Source organism: Protomyctophum parallelum (assembly GCF_964188405.1).
Source record: "Protomyctophum parallelum genome assembly, chromosome: 14".
Taxonomy (NCBI): domain Eukaryota; kingdom Metazoa; phylum Chordata; class Actinopteri; order Myctophiformes; family Myctophidae; genus Protomyctophum; species Protomyctophum parallelum.
Genome location: NC_139709.1, coordinates 3,275,280 through 3,297,312, shown reverse-complemented (window position 1 = coordinate 3,297,312; position 22,033 = coordinate 3,275,280). Strand labels below are relative to the sequence as shown.

Sequence of the window (22,033 nt, the reverse complement as noted above, 5' to 3'; positions counted from 1 at the left end):
AAAAGGTCCCACACACTGTCAGACACTTGGCAACATGTTTCTCTCTATTAGGTCGACGTGTCGGTCAGGTAATAGGTAATATGTTAATCTGGGTACAGACTGCAGGGTCAGGCCCAGTTCTTGGAGGCATTGTACATTTCACTTTTTTTTTTTAAACAAAGTCAGTTGTATAAAACTACAGCTCGAGTGGTGTGTTGCAGTCTTGTGTCCTACAGTTCCATTTTCTAAACTGGACCCTCGTCTGGTTCTGACAGACTGGTAGTGTGTGCAGGCTGGGTGGTGTGATAATCCTGTTGAAGTATTCCTTTGTATATAGTGCTGGATCATAATGACATTAAGATATGAGACAAAGTACCGTGACTAATGCAAGGCGGACCTTGCTGGCGCTGAGATGTCTCTTGTAGCCCATCTATAAAGTATACTACAGTACACAATACATAGCAAGTACACTGTATCTCAAGTACACAGATTGAGATGTACATGGGCAACGCATCATAATCTGTCAAATGAAAACCGTGCCATATTTAAAACCTGTTAGTTGCAAACTTAATTACAGCACGTGAACAAACGATTCATAACACAGATGACAACCACCTGAAAAGTATGAAAATAATGTACTCCTACTTGGCGAGGGCTACAGGCATGAGTAAACACTCTTCTGGAAACAGAAATGAGCATCTCCATAAAGCTAGTAAAGATACAGAAGCACAAAGCGCTCTAATATATCCTGATAGATGGCAGTGTTGACTTGATAACAGCCCAACACCAGCAATATGACATGGCACCCCAAAGCAGGACGACAGTGCATCCAATCCCAATGACTTGACTGCACAGAAACAGTACTCAGTCACAATACAATCATGAATTGTGTAGAAGGAAGAAAGAGAAATATCAAGTAAAAAAAATGTTTTATTAGTCAATCATTTCCTCAAATGCAATAGGTATACAAATATAAAAGCCCATGTCAGTCATCTTCACCAACGATCCTGTTTGCTCCACTCGCTCCCGCCACCGCCACCGTATCCTCCGCCATCTCCTACGCAAATACAAGAGAGAATACAGTCAACATGACGATCAATTATATGTGCCAGAGATAGGAAAGCTTAATTCAAGAAACCAGGGTAAAACCCCATCTCTACCGCTTCCTCCATATCCTCCGCCGGAATATCCTCCTCCTCCTCCTCCCCTTCCTCCTCCTCCTCCTCCTCCTCCTCCATATCCTCCACCTCCGCCTGAATATCCTCCTCCTCCCCTTCCTCCTCCTCCTCCTCCTCCTCCGGAGCGGCCATTCCCAGCGTCGTCCACACGGATCGTCCTGCCATCCAGACTCTGAAAAGACAACCGGTCAGTCGTGTTGTGCCACCAGGAGAGCATACAGTGCCTTTCAGAATGGCTACCAGCATCTGTAGCAATATGTCAACAACTCACCTGTCCATTCATTTGTTCCATGGCTTCCTTTGCATGGTCTGGGTTATCGAACCTCACGAAGCCAAAACCACGAGAACTGCCTGTATCTCTGTCTTTGACGACAACAACTGTAGACAATGAAACAGATTTAAAAAAATATATATAAATTACACCATGTGAATGAATGTAGTTGTTCATATGGATTGAAAGTAGTCTTTTACCGTCACAAATTCTTCCAAATTTGGTGAAGGCTTCCTGCAACGACTGATCAGATGTGTCATAGCTCAGCCCTCCAATGAACAGCTTTCCCTCGTCGTTGGACATGTTTTGTCTAAAGACAAACACAAAACGGTCACATTATTTTATGAACCCTGTGAATGTGCATTACATAAAACATTTAAAACTAAATTACTAAACACAATAATTATTAGGAGGCAGAAATACAAACTCTGCAACTAGGTCTATGAAAACATGCAAGCGTCACTTAAAACCAATATGCATTGGATATTTGAAAATTGCAATTACAAGCTCACAAGGTCTGCAGGTCCTTTGTGTAATCAGTGGGACTGGGACCAGGAGCAGCATAGTGCCATGATTACATACAGCCCAATTTGCCGTTTGGAAGAAAAGTGCAAATAAAACTACATTTTAGTAAAAGGCTCAAACAAGCAAATACTTGTTTAGAAGCAAGCCCAAATAAGCAACCAGGCCTACACTTTAGAACAAAGGCCGAAATGTGAAAATACACTTTAAAATTAACCCCAAAGAAGAATATAACGCGACTAAGCAACGCCAATGCACTTTAAAATACAAGCCACGTTTACCAGCAACTTAACAAAACTAAAACTACACTACCGTGTCCTGCCTTCTAATCAATCACCTTTAGTTGGTTTTCAGTAGAGAGTGCAGTGATAAGGTGTTGCTGCTGCCTGGTGAGCTGAGAGATGATGAACTGAATCAGGAAATGCTCTGCTTTGGACTGCAACCTATTTAAATAGTGTCAGTGGGCGGGGCCTGTATGTGTTTCACTGAGGCCTGATTGGATGAATGGGAGGGGTCAGCATCACTGGCAGGTTTTTTTAGTTTGAACATTTTAACTGTATTTGCAAAAAAACAACAACATGGAATAGTCTAGTCTTACATTTTATTATCTAAACGCACCATGTCGACATACATTGGGAATGCATATGCAATACAATGTGGAAATGTATTAGCCTACAATTTCACAATTTTAAATTATAGTACCCTTTATAGCAAAAGGCAGATGCACACCTCAGAAGGCTAGTGACAGCCGGTGCGTAGGGCAATAGAGCATATATTAAAAAGGGTATCTTTGAAAAACAAAGAAAAGGTCCCACACACTGTCAGACACTTTTTTAGGTGGACGTTTGGGTCGATTAGATCTTGTCTGTCCTGATGAAGGTCTAATCTACTGAAACGTCGACCTAATAAAGAGCAACATTTTGGCCAGGTGTCTGACAGTGTGTGGGACCTTAATAATTATAGTACCCTAAAATGGTAATAAATTAATATGTAATATCTTAATCTGGGTACAGACTGCAGGGTCGGGCCCAGTTCTTGGATGAAGTGACTGGGTGACATCCGGACGCTAATATGGTCCCCCCCCCCCCCCCCCCTCCCAGCCACTGCGTTAGTTTTACTGAGGTTAGGTTTAGGTATAGTTTACTGAGGTTAGGTTTAGGTATAGTTTTACTGAGGTTAAGGTTAGGGTTAGCATTAGGTTTAGGTATAGTTTTACTGAGGTTAAGGTTAGGGTTAGCATTAGGTTTAGGTATAGTTTTACTGAGGTTAAGGTTAGGGTTAGCATTAGGTTTAGGTATAGTTTTACTGAGGTTAAGGTTAGGGTTAGCATTAGGTTTAGGTATAGTTTTACTGAGGTTAAGGTTAGGGTTAGCATTAGGTTTAGGTATAGTTTTACTGAGGTTAAGGTTAGGGTTAGGTTTAGGTATAGTTTTACTGAGGTTAAGGTTTGGGTTATAGGTTTAGGTGTAGGCTGTCAATCACAGCGACAGGCCAGTCACAGCGCACCATTTACTCAAACCTGGAGAGGATACCATATCAGACGTCAGGACAGGTGAAGCAGAGTTATAGCTGGATACCATTTTGGGTACTTCTGCATGCATGCACGTAAGCTATTGATTAATTTGAACGATTTATTAATAATGGATTGATTTTTTTTTGGGGGGGGGGGTTCATCAGACCAGTGTGTGTCCGGCGGAAACCTCGTATGAATCTGATCTCAGGTCAGAATGGGTTAAGGTCAAGACTGTGCCTTCACATGGCACACAATGGCTCTCGAGCCATGTGACCCAGGGCCATAGCTGGCTTGATGGTACATGATTCCCCAGCCATGATGTACCATTGCACTCCTAGACACGATGTCCGGCCGCCGACATCATTTGGTATATAGTCTTTATTGGCCTAAAATATTGTCTATCTATATTACATACATTAATGAATGCACTTGCTGACCGTGGCTGTGATTATTGGGCAATTTTTTTTAAAGGTATATTCAGTGATTTCACTCAAAAAACCGTAGGTTTCGTTTTTTGGCTGTGGGACCCAGCCTTTCGTCCAATCAGGATAGAGAGTCAAAAACGAAACCTAAGGTTTTTTGACCCCCAGGGGTTAACTGGGGACAGGGAGGAACTCCTTATATGGCCAGCACACTCTATAGTAGAGAGGATTATCACAACAAAACAAAAAGATAAGTGATATTTGAATTAAGTGAAATCACGGAATATACCTTTAAAGTGGTTTCTTGTGACACTACCATTAACATCCTACATGGCAGGCAAAAATGTCAAACTTTCCTTTTGCTTTAAGTAGAATGTCACATGTCAAATGATTCTGAATCCATTCCAAGCATTCGTTTTTTTGCACAAAACACACTCCTCGGGCTAAAAGCAGAACATTGCCACTTGCCCAAAATGTGCCCAAAATGTGCTGACCTTGTCACATTTGTCATGCCGTTTTTAGCCCAGAGAGTGTATTTTGTGCAAAACTAATGCTTGGAATGGAATTATGAAAACCCCCTAGTTTGACACGTCACATGCTACTTAAAGCAAATTATTTTTTGCCTGCCATGGTAGGGTCACAAGAAACCCCTATAAAAAAGATTTCCCAATACCGACAGCCGGTCAGCAAGTGGATTCATGAATGTATGTACAGTATATAGACAATAATTTAAGGCCAATACAAAAAGACTATACCAAATGTCCCACCCGTCCACCTCGGCTGCCAGACTATATATATATGGAGCTGACCTGCTTTGACGTGTTGATCCTTAATTCCCCATCCATCATTCCTCTTCCATGTCTCCCTTCTGACTTATCAAACTCTTTGGGCCCTATAGCAGCCCCAAAGTTATTAGTACAGCCACGCCCGGCAGCCGGCGAAAACTAGAGTTCTCAACAGGCCCAAAAACGAAGGCCCGGCCCTATACCTATAGGCCCTCATCAAACCCTGTACACTCAAGACACTGCCCTCGCTCCCAGGGGGGCCCTATCATAGGCGTGGTCCAGTGAAATAGAACGGTCCAGTGAAAAAAAAGAGCCCATTGCGGATGCGATGTATGGGATTTTTTTCACTGGTCCCATTATCACTAAACGCGGGCGAAGTTCACCCAAACACACAAAAAAAAAGGAATGTGGGCAGGGAAACAAACCTACCTTCTATGATTTTGATTGATTGACCTTGTTCAATTCATCAAAACATTTAGAGATGTCACTGAGAGCATCATGAAACAAGCTACCAGAACCCAAGCATGCTGCACCCACCCACCTCAGACATCAGCAAGAACATTATGAAAGTCACATATAAGCAATAAGTGAAAATCACCCTAGGTTTAGTGTTCTAGGGTTATAAGTAGGTTTAAAGTTGTTAAACTCTTCCTCGGTTTGCTGGGGACCTCCTAGAACGCCCTCAAAGGACTCTCTGCAGTCCCTGGACCGCACATTGAGAACCAGACACATAGATCTACAAGCACACAGCACTTTGGGATGTGACGACAAGTGTCTCACAAAACTAACTGTCCTGCTTGTACTCACAATGACCGTCATTGGAGCTCTATTTAATCAAGTTTCTGACCTGAATGAGTATACGTTTACTCTTTTGTTATGGGCGTGATTTTGATGATATGTGTGGTGTACAGTAACTAGCACTCTTGCTAATACAATTTACAATTTACAATTTAGGCATTTAGCAGACGCTCTTAATCCAGAGCGATTTACATTAAGCAAGAACAAAAAGCATGGGAATACATCACAAAAAGCATTTATCATAAAACTAAACATGCGTAAGCTAAGAAAGTAACAGTGGAATATCTATATTATGAGACTATACATAATAAACTATATATATATATATATATATATATACTACTATGCTATACATATGTACTATGGCGTGCTATGACTATATACAATGCAATTATAGTGCTGTCTACATAACATGCTATAAGTCTGTATCAGATGCTATCTAAGTCTACAGAAATGCTATCTAAGGGGGTATAGGGTAAGTGCTATGGGCCATGATGGAGTCTGAAAAGGTGGGTTTTCAGACTACGGCGGAAGATTGGGAGTGATGCTGCAGTTCTGATACACTGTAAGCATTGCAACACGTGCAATGTGTTAGATCTGCACAGATCTACAAGCACGCGACGCGTCTCAACCCAACACGTTGAGCTTGTACAAATTGACCTTCAGGAACAAGAATGTGAGGAAGGGTCACTCACAGAACTGTCCAGCATGTACTCACAATGACCCTGTCTTTGGAGTTTTAATCAATCTTCTGTCATAGTTTTGTACGGAATTTGCAAAAGAACATTTCTCTAAACCAATTTGTTGAGTGTTCTAGTAATATCTTTAGCCCTACACAGTATGACACTAAATACTTTTGCTTGCCGTGTGTGTGTGTGTGTGTGTGTGTGTGTGTGTGTGTGTGTCCCACTGAGCATTTTTGTGGTCTATTTTTTTGACTATTTTATTTTTGTCATTTAAATGGCAAAAATAAGATAGTCTAAAAAATGGGGTAAAATAGTCTAAAAATGAAGACCTTGATTATAGCCATGCTAATCAAGGTCTAAATATAGACGTTGAAACATTGTTTCAACGTCTAATATAAGCCTGGACCGCTAAAACACTTCATCATCCCGATACCTCAATTTCTCTGTTAGCCGATACCAGTGTCGTGATCTCATGTTGTGTTTATAGCTATCTAGCTATATATATATCTACATGTCCCAACATTGTATTTACCTGCCAGTGTCAACCCCCTTACCCCCCCGTGTGGGATCTGTGGTTAGACTGGCATAGTGTCAACCCCCTTACCCCCCTGTGTGGGATCTGTGGTTAGACTGGGAAAGTGTCAACCCCCTTACCCCCCCGTGTGGGATCTGTGGTTAGACTGGCATAGTGTCAACCCCCTTACCCCCCTGTGTGGGATCTGTGGTTAGACTGGCATATTCACAGATACCGATATGACCCCATATGACAAATAAGGGCCGATTCGATACTTTTCCCGATACAGTATCTGGACATCTAGTTAGAAGACATGAAGCTTGAGCACATCCTATCCAAGCATGGAACGTGCAGCATTTTTTAATTGGAGGCTTTAGTTTTTTCTTAGCTTAACCAAAAAAAATGAAAAGTCTGAGCTTCCATCAACACATGCAATGATTTGTTCCACCTCCACCCTGTGGAGGAGAGGAGGCATTGTTCAACTGCTGTAGGAAGTGTTAGTATTTTGTTTTATGTTTGTGGCTTTGTCGCCTTTATTTTAGATTTTCTTTATGGAGGGACAGACAGTTGGCTGACAGGAGATGGGGAGAGAGATGCAGTAAAGGCCGTCAGGATCGGGAGTCTAACCCGCGGCACACTGCCAGACTGGATTACCAGCCAAGGTGCCTGGACTGCTGAGCCACGGCACAGGAGCATTAGTACATTTTAAACATGGCCATCGGTGGCTTCTCTCAAACTGAAGATGGGTTAGGTCCATCAGCGCTGGAAGGGGGGTGCGGAGGGTGCTCCAGCACCCCCTGCTGGTGGAGAGGAGACTTTTTTGACATGTCTATCAGAGCGTGCTGAATGCAGAATGCACAGCGAGTGAGTTGACAGATACACAACATGACGAGACAGCAAAAACCTATTGTAGTTTTACTTTCACCTACACCAGGTTTAACCCATTCTGAACGGGCACCCATTTTGGTGTTGGCATCATGTCATGCTTTAGCTATTGAAAAATAGCAGATCTACAAGCTCATATCGCGCCACCGAGTGGCGCGATACGAGCTTGTAGATCTGCTATTTTTTTTAAATCGAAGAACGACTGACATTTTTTAGAATCTGATCTCAGGTCAGAATGGGTTCATCAGACCAGTGTGTGTCCGGCGGAAACCTCGTGTGAATCTGATCTCAGGTCAGAATGGGTTAAAGAAATCTAACCCAAACAACACCACAAGAAGTGTCACATACTGTTATGATTAACTCGGTCCTAAATAAGTCATTATTAGGCCAATTATACCCGAATAAGACCCGTTGCGCTCGGCCACGATATCCCTCCAACCCTTCAGCTCCCCCTGGTATAAATACCTTCCAGCGCCCCTGGTTAGGTCCCAGCAGTGTGTGTGTGGAGTTCCAAGTTCAGAATCTCTTTACATTTATGAAAGCACTGTACATTTTTACAAAGTCATTAGTACAACACTACAGCTTGAGTGTTGTGTGTTGCAGTCTTGTGCCCTACAGTTCCATATTTAATACCTTTTAGTGGCAATCTTGATTACAGCACATAAACAAATTTAAAACAGACAGGACAACCTGAAAGGTATGTCATAATGTACTCTTACTTGGCGAGGGCTACTTTTGAACGCTATAGGCATATATATATATATATAGTATATAGTATAAATACTCTTCTGGAAACAAATCAGCATCTCCATAAAGCTAGTAAAGATACAGAAGCACAAAGTGCTCTAAAATATCCTGATAGATGGCCGTGTCGACTTGATAACAGCCCAACACCAGCGATATGACATATGGCACCCCAACAGAAACAGTATTAATTCACAAGATAATCATGACGTGTAAATTGAAGAAATACCAATATCATCAAGTAAAACAAATGTTTATTAGTAAAGAATTTCCAAAAATGCAATAGGCATACATATATAAAAGCCCATGTCAGTCAGTTTCACCAACGGTCTCCACTCGGTTCCTCTCGGCTCCTATTGCTGTATCCTCCACCACCACCACCACCTCCGCTCCTGTCGCCGTAGCTCCTGTCACCTCCTGCGCAAATACAAGAGAGAATACATTCAACATGCCATCGATCAATTCAATGTGCCAGAGATAGGAAATCTTAATGAAAGAATTCAGGGTAAAAACCCCATCTCTACCGCTTCCACCACCATAGCCGCCACCTCCATATCCTCCTCCTCCTCCCCTTCCTCCTCCTCCTCCTCCATATCCTCCACCTCCGCCTGAATATCCTCCTCCTCCCCTTCCTCCTCCCCCACCTCCACCTCCGGAGCGGCCATTCCCAGCGTCGTCCACACGGATCGTCCTGCCATCCAGACTCTGAAAAGACAACCGGTCAGTCGTGTTGTGCCACCAGGAGAGCATACAGTGCCTTTCAGAATGGCTACCAGCATCTGTAGCAATATGTCAACAACTCACCTCTCCATTCATTCGTTCCATGGCTTCCTTTGCATGGCTTGGGTTTTCGAACTTCACAAAGCCAAAACCACGAGAACTGCCTGTATCTCTGTCTTTGACGACAACAACTGTAGACAATGAAACGGATTAAAGATAAATTACACCATGTGAATGAATGTAGTTGTTCATATGGCTCGAAAGTAGTTTTTTTACCGTCACGGATTCTTCCAAATTTGGCGAAGGCTTCCTCCAACGACTGGTCATCTGTGTCATAGCTCAGCCCTCCAATGAACAGCTTTCCCTCGTCGTTGTCCCTCGACATGTTTTGTCTAAAGAGAAACACAAAACGGTCACATTGCTTTGTGAACCCTGTGAATGTGCATTACATAAAACATTTAAAACTCAATGACTAAACATATGGTTATAGTTTCACAATAACTAGGAGGCAAGGAAGCTATGGGCCAAGCAGTTGAAATACGAATTCTGCAACTAGGTCTATTAAACATGCAAGAGTCACTTAAACCAATATGCATTGGACATTTGAAAATTGCAGATGTACAAGCTCACAAGGTCTGCAGGTCCTTTGTGTAATCAGTGGGACTGGGACCAGGAGCAGCATAGTGCCATGATTACACACACCCATTTCCACTCCCACTGATTAGACACGGAAATGTTTGAGAACCACTGGTTTAAACATTTGGATGAAAAGTGCAAATAAACTACATTTTAAGCAACTAATCTTTAGTAAAAGGCTCAAACAAGCAAATAGGCTCAAGCCCAAATAAGCAACTATAGGCCTACATTTTAGTAAACGGCCCAGCTGTGCAAATACATTTTAAAAGTATAGCCCAGAGAAGAACACAGCCTGACTAAGCAAAGCCAATGCACTTTAAAATACAAGCAAAAAACGCAAAATAAATAAAACAATATTTACCAGCAAACTTAACAAAACTACAAGCCAAAAGTCACTTGGCATATGTTCCAGAAGGCAGGACACGGTAATCAATCACCTTTAGTTGGTTTTCAGTAGAGAGTGCAGTGATAAGGTGTTGCTGCTGCCTGGTGAGCTGAGAGATGATGAACTGAAACAGGAAATGCTCTGCTTTGGACTGCAACCTATTTAAATAGTGTCAGTGGGCGGGGCCTGTGTGTGTTTCACTGAGGCCTGATTGGATGAATGGGAGGGGTCAGCATCACTGGCAGGTTTTTTTTGTTTGACCCTTTTGTAGTCTATAGCAGGGGTCTGCAACCTTTTTTAAATTAAGTGCCATGTTTGTATTTTCTAGATCGTCAGTGTGCCATATCAACATTAATTAATTGTAATGACACCACGTGAAAAAGTCCAACATGTTTTGCTTGTCCACAAATATAAAGTTTTTCCTTCTTTTTAAATATTTTCTTTCACGTTGTTATAATGATCATTATACTCGGGGCAATAACAGAGTTCAGTTTTAATGAATGTGGAATGAAGGATGTAATTTACACACAAATGTGAGGGATTTGACTCATTTTTTTAAATAGTTTATTTAAAACCAAAAATGCTCTCTCACACACTTACCAGTGTGCCAGTGATCACCCTCCTTTGTGCCGATGTTGGCACTGGTGCCTAAGGTTGCCTACCCCTGGTCTATAGTCTTACTTTTTTTTTTTTTTTCAAACGCACCATGTCAATTAACATACATTGGAATGCAAAAATACAATGTGGAAATGCATTACAATGACACCATTTTTAAATGATAGTACCCTAAAATGGTAATGTAATATGTTAGTCTGCGTATGTAGACTGCAGGGTCGGGCGGTGCAGGGCCCAGTTCTGGGCCCAGTTCTGGGCCCAGTTCTGGGCCCGGTGAAGTATATGCCGGTAGTTGGATATCATTTTGGCTACTTCTGCATGCATGCACCGTGATGCACGTTAAACTATTGATTAATTGAATGATTTATTAATTGATTGATTTTCCCTGTCACTTAAACCCTCTTGGAACCCTTCAATAAGCTTGTGAAACAAGCACTCTCACGAGTCACGGGACACCATGGCATGCCTATATAGTGCAGATCAAATCAAAACCATTATGCTAGTTTGCTATATTTCATTCTTCCTCAGCCTGCATCCCCACATTTTTAGAATATCACCGCTTGACCCTGCAGGGCTCGAGACATGATGTGACCCATAGCTGGGCTTGATGCAGAAGTACACGATTCCCCAGCCATGATGTACAATTACACCCCTAGACACAAGTATTTACCCCTAATACAAACTTTAATGCAGATAGTCTGGGAATCAGAAAAAATGTCCAATCTGAGAATAAATTCCTTACCATTAGATTTCTTCACTAATGTGTTTGTAAAGGTGTCTAGTAACCCATGGGGAATTTACTATGACAGCTAGTGCTGAAAGTCGGGGTACCATTAATATAATAACCTCTAGGCCTATGCAGGCAATTAACATTTACATTTTCTTTTAAATTCTACTTCAAGTATATTAGCATGTGATAACCTCGCCTCACCAGGCTTTCCACCTCGGGGGGGAAAGCCTGCAGGTCTCTCTTCCAAACCAGAGACGTGCTGGCCATTGGGAAATTCGGGACAACTCCCGAAAGGCTGGTCCAGGCCGGGGCCAGTCTGGGCCAGCCGTAAAAAAAATAAAAAAAATCATATATGATTTTTTTATGATATATATATATATATATATATAGATCATAGACTGTAAAAAATATGGACAAAGCGTTCGCCGGGTCTAACATGGACGTAAAATGAAGCCTGTTATTCCTGCACTGTAAGTCGCCATCTTTCTAGATCCGTTTGGTACCAGCTGGCCATTGGCTGGCTCCGTTTTGGACCAGCTGGCCATTGGCTGCCCAGACAACAAGGCGGGACTTCCCCCCTTCTTCTCCGTTGGTTTTTATTTTGACTCGAGTGGGAGGGGAATCCCGATCATTGACTGTAACGGTAGCCACGCCCCTCAGAACATACGCGATGGTTTTTTTTTCTTTATGGTCATTTTTTTAATTAATGGGACCATAATTTTCCAAAAAGAATATTATGACATTAGAAATTAGACTTTAAACTAGTGACTGGAAGAAGAAAGTATTCATGACCATGTTTATTAAGGTAATACAGTCTAGGTGAAGTTGGGCCAAAATACATGGGCCTCTATGGAGCTATGGGGCTTTTTGGGTCCAGTCCAGCGCCACAACAGGCCATTATATGAACTACAGATTTCAAATGAGGCTTCACGAAATATCTGGCTGACTGCCCCCCTGATATAGATACACAAATATATTTTATCAAGGTAACAGCCTATATAATCATGTTGCTTTGTGACATAATAATGCCTGTCAGTGTCACACACACTGACACACAGTAGTACACACTCCACACGGCCGGCCGACCTACGGCCCGGTGGAGCAGGGCTCCACCGGGCGAGTTGCGTTTCCGTCGTGTGCGTCAAACAAATAACCGGGGCAATTTGAATGCAGTCACGCAACGCAACGCGGTCAGTGGAGCGACCCTTCATTAATTAAAAAGGGAACATTCCCTGACGGTGACGGTGACACGACGCTGACGTGCCCGGTGGAGCCCCGGTGTTAGAGTATGAACCAGGGACCACCACCCTGACTTAGAATCGTCCCTGGGGACCACTGTTGTGTTGGGTGGGGATATGGGCTAAGATTAGTGCTTTTGTAAGTTAACACTTGCTATGCATCCCATGTGTATACATCCCACTGTTTCTCAACCGTTGACTACTACTGGTAAAATGTCCTAATAATAATAATAACTCAACCAGACAATCCGGTGCACTTCCCCCTTCTTGAGATTCTAACTCCCGTTTTCTGTTGAATTCCTTGATCTCCAAACTTGTCAGTAAATGACTACATGGATGGACTCATCCATAGGTCACCAGGTCATTCAGTTCACGGTTTCTCAACTAGTGGAAAGAACATTTAAAACAAATCAACAAATCCTACATTACTAAATGCATGGTCAGGGACCACATGCAATACCTCCACGGACCACCAGTGGTCCACGGACCACCTGTTGAAAACCCATGGTATAGATGCACGTGTTTAGGCTTCGTAGTACTGTGGGGGCCTGCCTGGGGGCTGGGGGCAGCAGCAGCCGAGTAGGAGAGCAGGAGAAATAAAGTTAGCTGGAATCTAGCTGGAAAAGAAAACTGCTTCAGACAGATGCCTCCAAATGTGCCAAATTAACCGACCTATCTAAGAGTGCAGGTACCCACCTGTTGACAACACAACAACAGGTGGGCACGGTGGAAACTTAAAAGCACGTTCAAAATGGCTAAATAGCAGGCGATGCATTTGTCAACACAGTCCAACACTCCTTATAATGCATGCTGAATGCACAATGATTCTTGTATTGTTGCTTGTAAATTGTGTGTCTGTCTGTCTGTGTGTGTGTGTGTGTGTGTGTGTGTGTGTGTGTGTGTGTGTGTGTGTGTGTGTGTGTGTGTGTGTGTGTGTGTGTGTGTGTGTGTGTGTGTGTGTGTGTGTGTGTGTGTGTGTGTGTGTTTTACTCTGGTTTATAATAAATACATTTTATTATTAGCAGCAGCAGCTCACAAAGACAGAGTTGTACTGGTTGACCCCAGTCATGATGGTGGTGACAGTGAGGAGGTGGTTGACTTGGAGGAGGAGGAGGTGGTCTTGGATGAGGAGGAGAACGGTGCAGCATTTGTATTATATTGCTTTCTTTTTGTTATTGTATTATAATGTAGCACAATGTTACTTGCGGTACAGTATCAATCCTACTTGTTTTCACCTTAAAGGACAACTTTCATTTTTTTCAACCAAGGTTCATGTTTTAGGTTGTTATTTAGAAAGAGTGTTATTTTCTTTCCATTGGCTGCTTTCTTTCGTTTTAGTGATTTTAGCTATATTTGACAGGGGGGAGGGGGCATTCGAACATGGGGCTAAATATGTATTTTTTACGAAATAAAGCTGCAAATGAAAAATAATTACATTCATATTTTACTTTCTCTAACAACAACCTACAACATGAACCTTGGTTGAAAAAAAACAAAAGTTGTCCTTTAGTGTGCCTTAGTGATTTTGTTTCGCTATGACTTGACTTTGTTATTACAGTAGATCACATTACACACAATGGATCAGGGATGTGTATTCAGTTTTTTCATATATCATGTGTAGAATCTCTGGACTTTGTGTCCTGAGCTACTAAACAAATCCCTTTTGTGAAAAACAATGCAGCACTGTCTTCTGTGGCAGGTATAAACATGACATCCATGGACAATGATTTTAGGTCACTGTAGGACCTAAAGTTACATAACGCTCACGCGCCCTTGATTCGTCTGTGTTTCGTTTCGCCTAGAGGGCCTCCGCACCTCCACTTCCCGGGCTGAATTATGGGCCCAACACATCCCTGGTGTGAACCGGTCTGGAACGGATGATATATCTTTACGTCATGTTGTAGTATTGTTTTGTAGTCATCACCAGGCAGGAACAATCAAACGGAACTTCCTTTTCCCCCAAACTGGAAGAATAACAATAAAAGCTCTCGTAGCCTGTAGCTTTTATTGAGAAAAATCGGTTTGAGGGAAAAGGAAGTTCCGGAAGACTACAAAACAATACTACAACACTGACGTAGCGATATCATCCGCTCGGACCGCTCCCGACCGGTTCATAAACTCGGAATGGAATGGAGCGCAGGCTAAGGTCAAACTAGTTTTCTTTTCCATAATTTTGAATCCATTGCAAGTGTAGCCCCCAGCCAAGACCCAGCCTGCAACAGACCTGCCAATGGGGCGGTGGCGGTGGCTCAGGGGTAGAGTGCCTGGATGGTAACCGTTAAGGTTGCCAGTTTGAACCCGGGCTCCCCCAGAGTTACTGTCGAAGTGTCCTTGAGCAAGACACTGAACCCCTAATTGCTCCCGATGTGCTAGTTGGTGCCTTGCATGGTTTCCGCTGCCATCGGTGTATGAATGTGTGTGTGAATGGGTGAATGTAATGCACAATCTATGTAAAGCGCCTTGGATAAAGGCGCTAAATGCACCATTTACCAATCGGGCTCAGCCCTATATTGGCACGACAGGTTGCGAGTTGGTTTTCATGATACAGCTTATTAGTAGGCCAACCTACCATTGATGTATATACAAACTTGGCTTAGCGTTTTGCATTTACAGACAAGGTGCTGATCAGACAAACTATATGAAGTTTGAAGTAGATTTGAGGCCTGGCCTATAGAACGATGACCCTATGGATTTTACAGTCAACAAGGTGCTTGTGTGAATGCACATATTTCTCACAAACATAGCTTCACATAAAGATGTGAATGAAAGCCATTAACAAAATAAATGTGATATTGGGGGCCTGGGTCTGTGGGTGTTGTAGGCTTGGGTCTGTGGGTGTTGTAGGACAGTCAATCTAAGCTAAATAGATAAGCAATTGGTTTTTTTATGATCCTTGGGGTCATCCAAATAACATTAAACATTGTTGTATTGAAAAATTGTGGATCATGGTAAATTCAGAGGTTGAAAGTTGGGTTACCATTAAAAACCTATAGGGCCTATAAGGCAAAAACGTTTTAATTATACTTTAAAGGCTCATACATAGTCTGGATTTCCGGTGGTTAGGTTGACCACCGAACTACAACATGACGTCACGAGCCGCGGTGAAGAGCAAACCACCGCCACCGCTCCAGTCCTTCTCTCTGTTTTTACGCACCACCGCTCAACGTTATTTCAGCTCCGGTGGTCAGCTCACCACCGGAGCGGTGGTCACCTCATCACCGAAAATCCAGACTATGAATAGGCCTTAAGTAGCATGTGACAAGCACACGACATCACGACACGTCGTTTGTGAGCTTGTACAAATTGGCCTTCAGGAACGAGCATGTGAGGAATTGTGTGAAAAGAACAACAGAGCTCGTTTTGTCTCACAAAACTGTCCAGCTTACAAGTTATACTCACAATAGCCTGACCTAAGCAGAGACATTTCTGGTCTAGAGGGGCGGGTCGCGCCTCAGAAATGCGCGCACCCTGATTGGATCTCATCGATCTGTCCGTCACCCCCGGCCCCTCCTCTCCCCCCTAGTGCAGCGCTACGTCACATCATTTAGAGCGACGCCCACCCGGAAGGGTTGACTCCCACTTTTAGACTGGTTCAGCCCACGGCTTTTTCCAGGCTTTCATCTTTCGCGCAGACGAAATGAAAGCCTGGGTATCGAGGCTATACTCACAATGACCCTCTCATTGGAGATTTAGATTTAAGCAGTCTTGTGTGTCATAGTTTTCTAACATGTCTCTGCAAAAGAACATTTCTATATTTCTCTTTTTTTCTCTAATATATTTTTTATCCCACGATTTTGTAACCCATGTTTCACCCCTGTGTCAATCATCTAATGTGATCCTGGGCTCTACACACCCTCCACCAACCTAGTCCCCATATATGGGGGACAAGGGGAGACCAACCCAGTCCCCATATATGGGGGACAAGGGGAGACCAACCTAGTCCCCATATATGGGGGACAAGGGGAGACCAACCTAGTCCCCATATATGGGGGACAAGGGGAGACCAACCTAGTCCCCATATATGGGGGAAAAGGGGAGACCAACCTAGTCCCCATATATGGGGGACAAGGGGAGAGCAATGGACTTGAACTCATGCTTCCTTCATGCCTGAGTGTCCAAGTTGCTCCTTTACACCTGACAGGGGGGAGTTTCCCTGGTTGGACGTAGCGCGTGGAAGGAACACGTTATTCCAACCAGTTCCTTTCCCCTCCATCAGGCGCCCCGGCTGGCCAGGGGGAGGCAGTTTAGTGACCAGGATTACTGCATGTTTTTTGTGAGGGTACCTACCCTAGGGGACACAGGGAGAACATGCAAACTCCACACAGAAAGGCCCTTTCGCCAACCCCGCCTTCGGGTATGGGCACTGATGACGCGGAGGAGGACACACGCCGCCAGCACCCACAGCGTCCCATATATATATATATATATATATATTACTATATATATATATATATATATATAGATATATATATAGTAATATATATATATATATATATATATATATCTACATAGTATGATACAAAATACTTGTCTTTCCTGTGTGCGTGCGCGACTGCGCGTGCATAATCATTTTGTTATCACCCTTCTTCTTTATATAATTGAATGAATACTGTTTTTATCATCTACCTCAGTGGTTTTCAACCCTTTTCATATTAAGGCCCACTATGTATTCACCATTTGAGCCACGGACCACCATTTGATGACAACGCTCCACACGTCCCAAACTCTTCTCCCTTCTGGCTCCAAAACTGTGGAATGCACTTCCCATTGCAGTCAGAACTGCAGCATCACTCCCAATCTTCCGCCGTAGCCTGAAAACCCACCTTTTCAGACTCCATCATGGCCCATAGCACTTACCCTAACCCCTTAGATAGCATTTCTGTTGGCTTAGATAGCATTTGACACAGACTTATAGCATGTTATGTAGACAGCACTATAATTGTATTGTATATAGTCATAGCACGCCATAGTACATATGTATAGCATAGTAGTGAATATGTATAGTTTATTATGTATAGTGTATGTATAGTTTCATCATATAGATATTCCACTGTTACCTTCTTAGCTTACGCATGTTTCATGATAGATGCTTTTATGTGATGTATTCCCATGCTTTTGTTCTTGCTTAAATGTAAGTCGCTCTGGATTAAGAGCGTCTGCTAAATGCCTAAATTGTAAATTACGGGTCGCTCAAGAGTTAAAGATCTACGGTATGAGGGTCCATTTGGTCATTTCTCTGGGGACCACCTGGAACCCCCTCAGGGACCACTGGTTGATAACCACTGATCAACAAATAGCATTGGGTACTGCTACTGATAAAGAAATGTTGAACCTTGAGCCTATAGAGAACATCCTATCCATGCATAGTATGTGCAGCACTTGGTGGAAGATGCTTTTTTTTCTTACCTTAACCAGAAACAATGAAAAGAAAAGACTGAGCTGCCATCAACACATGCATGTTTCACCTTCATTCACTCACTTTCTGCTCCACAGCTCCACCCTGTGGGGGAGAGGAAGCATTGTTCCATTGTGTTGAACTCTGCAATATGCTAGTTCACTTCACACCAAAACCATGCATGCGACACTAGTTTCGCCAGTGGCAACTAGCCGATCTACAAGCTGTCAATGTAGGACGGCCATTTGAAGTATTTGAACAGGTTTTTCAGAAGAAGTTTAGGGATAAGGATAAGGCACAAAAAAAATAAAAAATAGCCAGGGGCCTAGATATTCATAGTACTGGAATATAGAAGAAATATGAGCGAGGAAATCAATTCGCCATGCTGTAGGGAGTTTGTACAACTGTACATTCAACATTAAATGCATATTCTCAAAATGGGGGGTTGGTCTCAGCATTTTGTGTGGGGGGGAAATCTGTACATTTAGGATGCTGTAAATACTTTTAACTTAGTTTCTTATAACAAAGTCATCATATGACACCTATAGTTCTTTAGTACACCTTGAGTATGTTGCAGTCATGAGACTGTACTAGTTCGTTAAAACGCATGCAAAAATCTCTTTCATAGCGACATATTCAAATCGTAGTTATTGATTACAGGAATTTAAAGCACATGAATAGAGAAGGCTTAAAGCTATTAAAAAAAATCCCAAGACTGAAAAAGATTTTTTGCAAATCTGCACCGATTAAATTAGCCTATGAAATACTCTAAATATGTGCCCAAGACGGATTACTTTAAGCCCAGGGCATGTGAATAATGTACTCAATACTTCCGTCTGGGGGGCTTGTGTTTATAAACACAGCCCCGGGCAGGTTAAGTTTACTGAGGTCATAGTTATGTTTAAGCTGTCAATCACACCTTGTCGACTGCACGACCCGCGTAGGCTTTGGTATGTCGCCTGAGGGGCTACTTTTGAACACGGGGCAGGTGCAAAGGCTGTTCTGGAAACCATCTCCATGAAGCTTCAGGTCAAGAATACAGAATCAAAGTGCTCTAAATATATAAATATATATATGGCTGTGTTGAATGGATAAAAGACAGCAGCCCAACACCAGCATATGACGTTAGACCCCATCAGGACGACCGTGAATCCAAACCCACCGACATGACTGCACAGAAAAAGCACTCATTCTCAATCTAATAAATTTACAATTTGTTGATGTGTAGAATATAGAATGAATACAAAAATAATGTCAACAAGCATTTATTATGTCATGTAACAAAAAACATTAGGCAATAACCATTTCAACAAATTCAAAATAATTTCCACAAATGCAATAGGCAATGAATTTCCACAAATGCAATAGGCATATATATAAAGAAAAACCCAAGTCAGTCATCTTTTTTTAACAACGGTCCCCGCCATATCTTTTTAACAACGGTCTCTGCCATAACATCCACCTCCAGCTCCTATCAGCGTAGCTCCAATCACCACCTGTCGCCACCGCCGCCGCCACCTACAAATACACAAAGGGGAGAGAATTAAGTCAACATGCCAGCAATCAATAATAATAAATGTGGCAGATATGGGGAAAGCCCATTTCAAGATGTTGGGGGTAAAAACCACATCTATACCTCTTCCGCCACCATATCCGCCGCCACCGCCATATCCTCCACCTCCCCTTCTTCCTCCACCTCCTCCTCCACCTCCGGAACGACCATTGCCGGCATCGTCCACACGAATCGTCCTGCCATCCAGACTCTGAAAAAAGACAAACCCATTTTATTAACAGTTAGCCGTCTTTGCCTTTCAAAAATGGCTACCAGAGCAGGCCGTCATCCATCTGTGGCAACAAATCCATCAACTCACCTGTCCATTCATTGCGGCCATCGCATCCTTGGCGTGTTCTGGGTTGTCATACTTCACAAAGCCGAAGCCACGAGACCTGCCTGTATCCCTGTCCTTGATGACATCAACTGTAGACGATGAAAAAAATTTAATATGAGATAAATTACATCACATGAATGAATGTGTGGTTGCTCATCATGGATCAAGAGTAGTTTTAATTTTGGAATTTTAAATATAAGATACCAAATTAATGAATGTGTGGTTGCTCATTATGCATTAAGAGTAGTTTTACCTTTGCAAATTCTTCCGAATTTGGTGAAGGCATTCTCCAAGGACTCCTCATCGGTGTCGAAGCTCAGCCCTCCAATAAACAGCTTGCCCTCGTCGTTAGACATGGTTTGTCTAGAGAGAGAGAAACACAAAACGGTCACATTGTTTTAGTTTATGAACGCTGCAAATATGCATTACACAAGAGTTTAAAACTCAGTTCAAGGAGCTATAAGCAAAAGCAGTTGAAATGACTCGGCAACTAAGTCTGAAAACAAGTAGCCAAGCAGCACGTTAAACCTAGCGGTATAAATGCGTAGTAAAATGGCAGACCTACAAGCTCACAAGGCGGCCTGCGGGTCATTGGCGTAATCAGTGGGACTGGGGCCAGGTGCGTGTCAGGAGCGGCGTGGTGCCACGATTACACGCACGGTGACGCACCCGGTTCCACTCCCAGGCCACTGATTACACCGACACGATGGAAATGCTTAAACATTTATTTTTATTTTTTTTACTTTTTGGGAATTAAAGTGAAAATAAAACTACATTTTAGTTTGGAAAGCCCGGCTGTGACGCGAGGTTATACATTTTAGGAGGCGCTGGTTGGGGGTCAAATAAAACTAAATCTTTTAGTCAAAGCAAAAGGCGGAAAAGAAGAAGCAACCGGCGTTACGTAGAGGCTCCATTATTGGGCCACGCGGGCCGTGTGGTGCGGGCGTGCGGCCCAGCCGCCCAGTCAGCTACTAAAAAAAGGTTTAGAAGCAAGCCCCAAAGCCCCAATACGCAAAAATACATCTCGAAAGTAACCCCAAAAGCCCACATATCACGTTAGTTCTCTCTCAAATAAAGCAAATAGTGAAATGGTGCATTGTTCCCGAGAAGAGGAGTCGGCCCCAGACAGAGCAGCACTGCGTTGGTCGACACTAGCTAGACAAGCCCAAAATGAGCACCACGCCGACGGGGGGAAAAAAGAAAGAAAAGCAACACCTAACGCACAAAGCCCCAAAGTAACTTATAATAAGCAACAAGACAATGTGGATGGATGGAATACCGCATGAAAGCAAACATAATTTTTTACCTTCAGTTGGATTTTTCAGACGAGACTGCGGTGATGACTAAGGTCTTGCTGCTGCTGCGTGAGTTGAGAGAGCGAACTGAGGCTGGGGAGGAGGAGGAGGAAACAGGAAATGGTGTGATTTATTCTTCTTTTGGGTTTTTATTGTCCGGTTGGAAAACACACTCGTGCATTATCGCCACCTACTGATGATGTCTTTATCCATCCTTATTATTATTATAATAAAATAAAACAGCTGGTTTTTCAACCAGTGGTCCTTGAGGAATGAGGAGGGGGGTTCCAGGCAGCCCCAGGTGGTCCCCAGCTAAAATGATGGAGAGTTATGGCAACCAAATGGACCACTAGTGTAACATGAAACCAGATGGACCCGTACGGGTCCATTTGGTTTCATGTTACGCTCTCAAGAGTTACACTATTATTAGACATCTGCATTTTAGGCCTACTTAATTTGCACAAATTCTACACAATTAAAGAATGTAGAATAATTGTTAGTTTGCCTGTAATCTCTCAAACGTCAATACAGCATGGATTTGTGGTGGACAAAATTAAAAATATCAAAGTTTTGGGGCTGAGGGGCTAAATCTATAATCAAATGGTGGTCCGTGGCTCAAATGCCCAATAAATAATGGACCTTGATACAAAAGGGTTGAAAACCACTGCTATATAAAATGTAATTCTAAATATATATATATATATATATATATATATATATATATATATATATATATATATAATTACCTTTTGGGGGGGAGCCTACTATAATTTAAAAAATGAGTCATTGTATTAAATATATGGTATTAAATGCATAGACATATCTATGATTAA

At 42.6% G+C, this 22,033-nt stretch overlaps 1 protein-coding gene across 1 annotated transcript; it reads right to left on the bottom strand.

Annotated features, from left to right (window-relative positions):
- Nucleotides 1–974: 974 nt before the first annotated feature.
- On the bottom strand, nucleotides 975–21,344 carry LOC310870663 (uncharacterized protein; the record flags this gene model as incomplete). Its single annotated transcript, XM_083781932.1, has 10 exons — nucleotides 21,212–21,344; nucleotides 20,159–20,268; nucleotides 19,888–19,994; nucleotides 8,811–9,002; nucleotides 8,625–8,714; nucleotides 6,121–6,128; nucleotides 1,629–1,738; nucleotides 1,429–1,535; nucleotides 1,140–1,329; nucleotides 975–1,036 (listed from the first exon to the last, which is right to left on the bottom strand). The coding sequence occupies exons 2-10, from the start codon at nucleotides 20,259–20,261 to the stop codon at nucleotides 975–977; spliced, it is 969 nt and encodes a 322-aa protein (XP_083638058.1). The 5' UTR covers nucleotides 20,262–20,268; nucleotides 21,212–21,344.
- Between the last annotated feature and the right edge of the window lie 689 nt (nucleotides 21,345–22,033).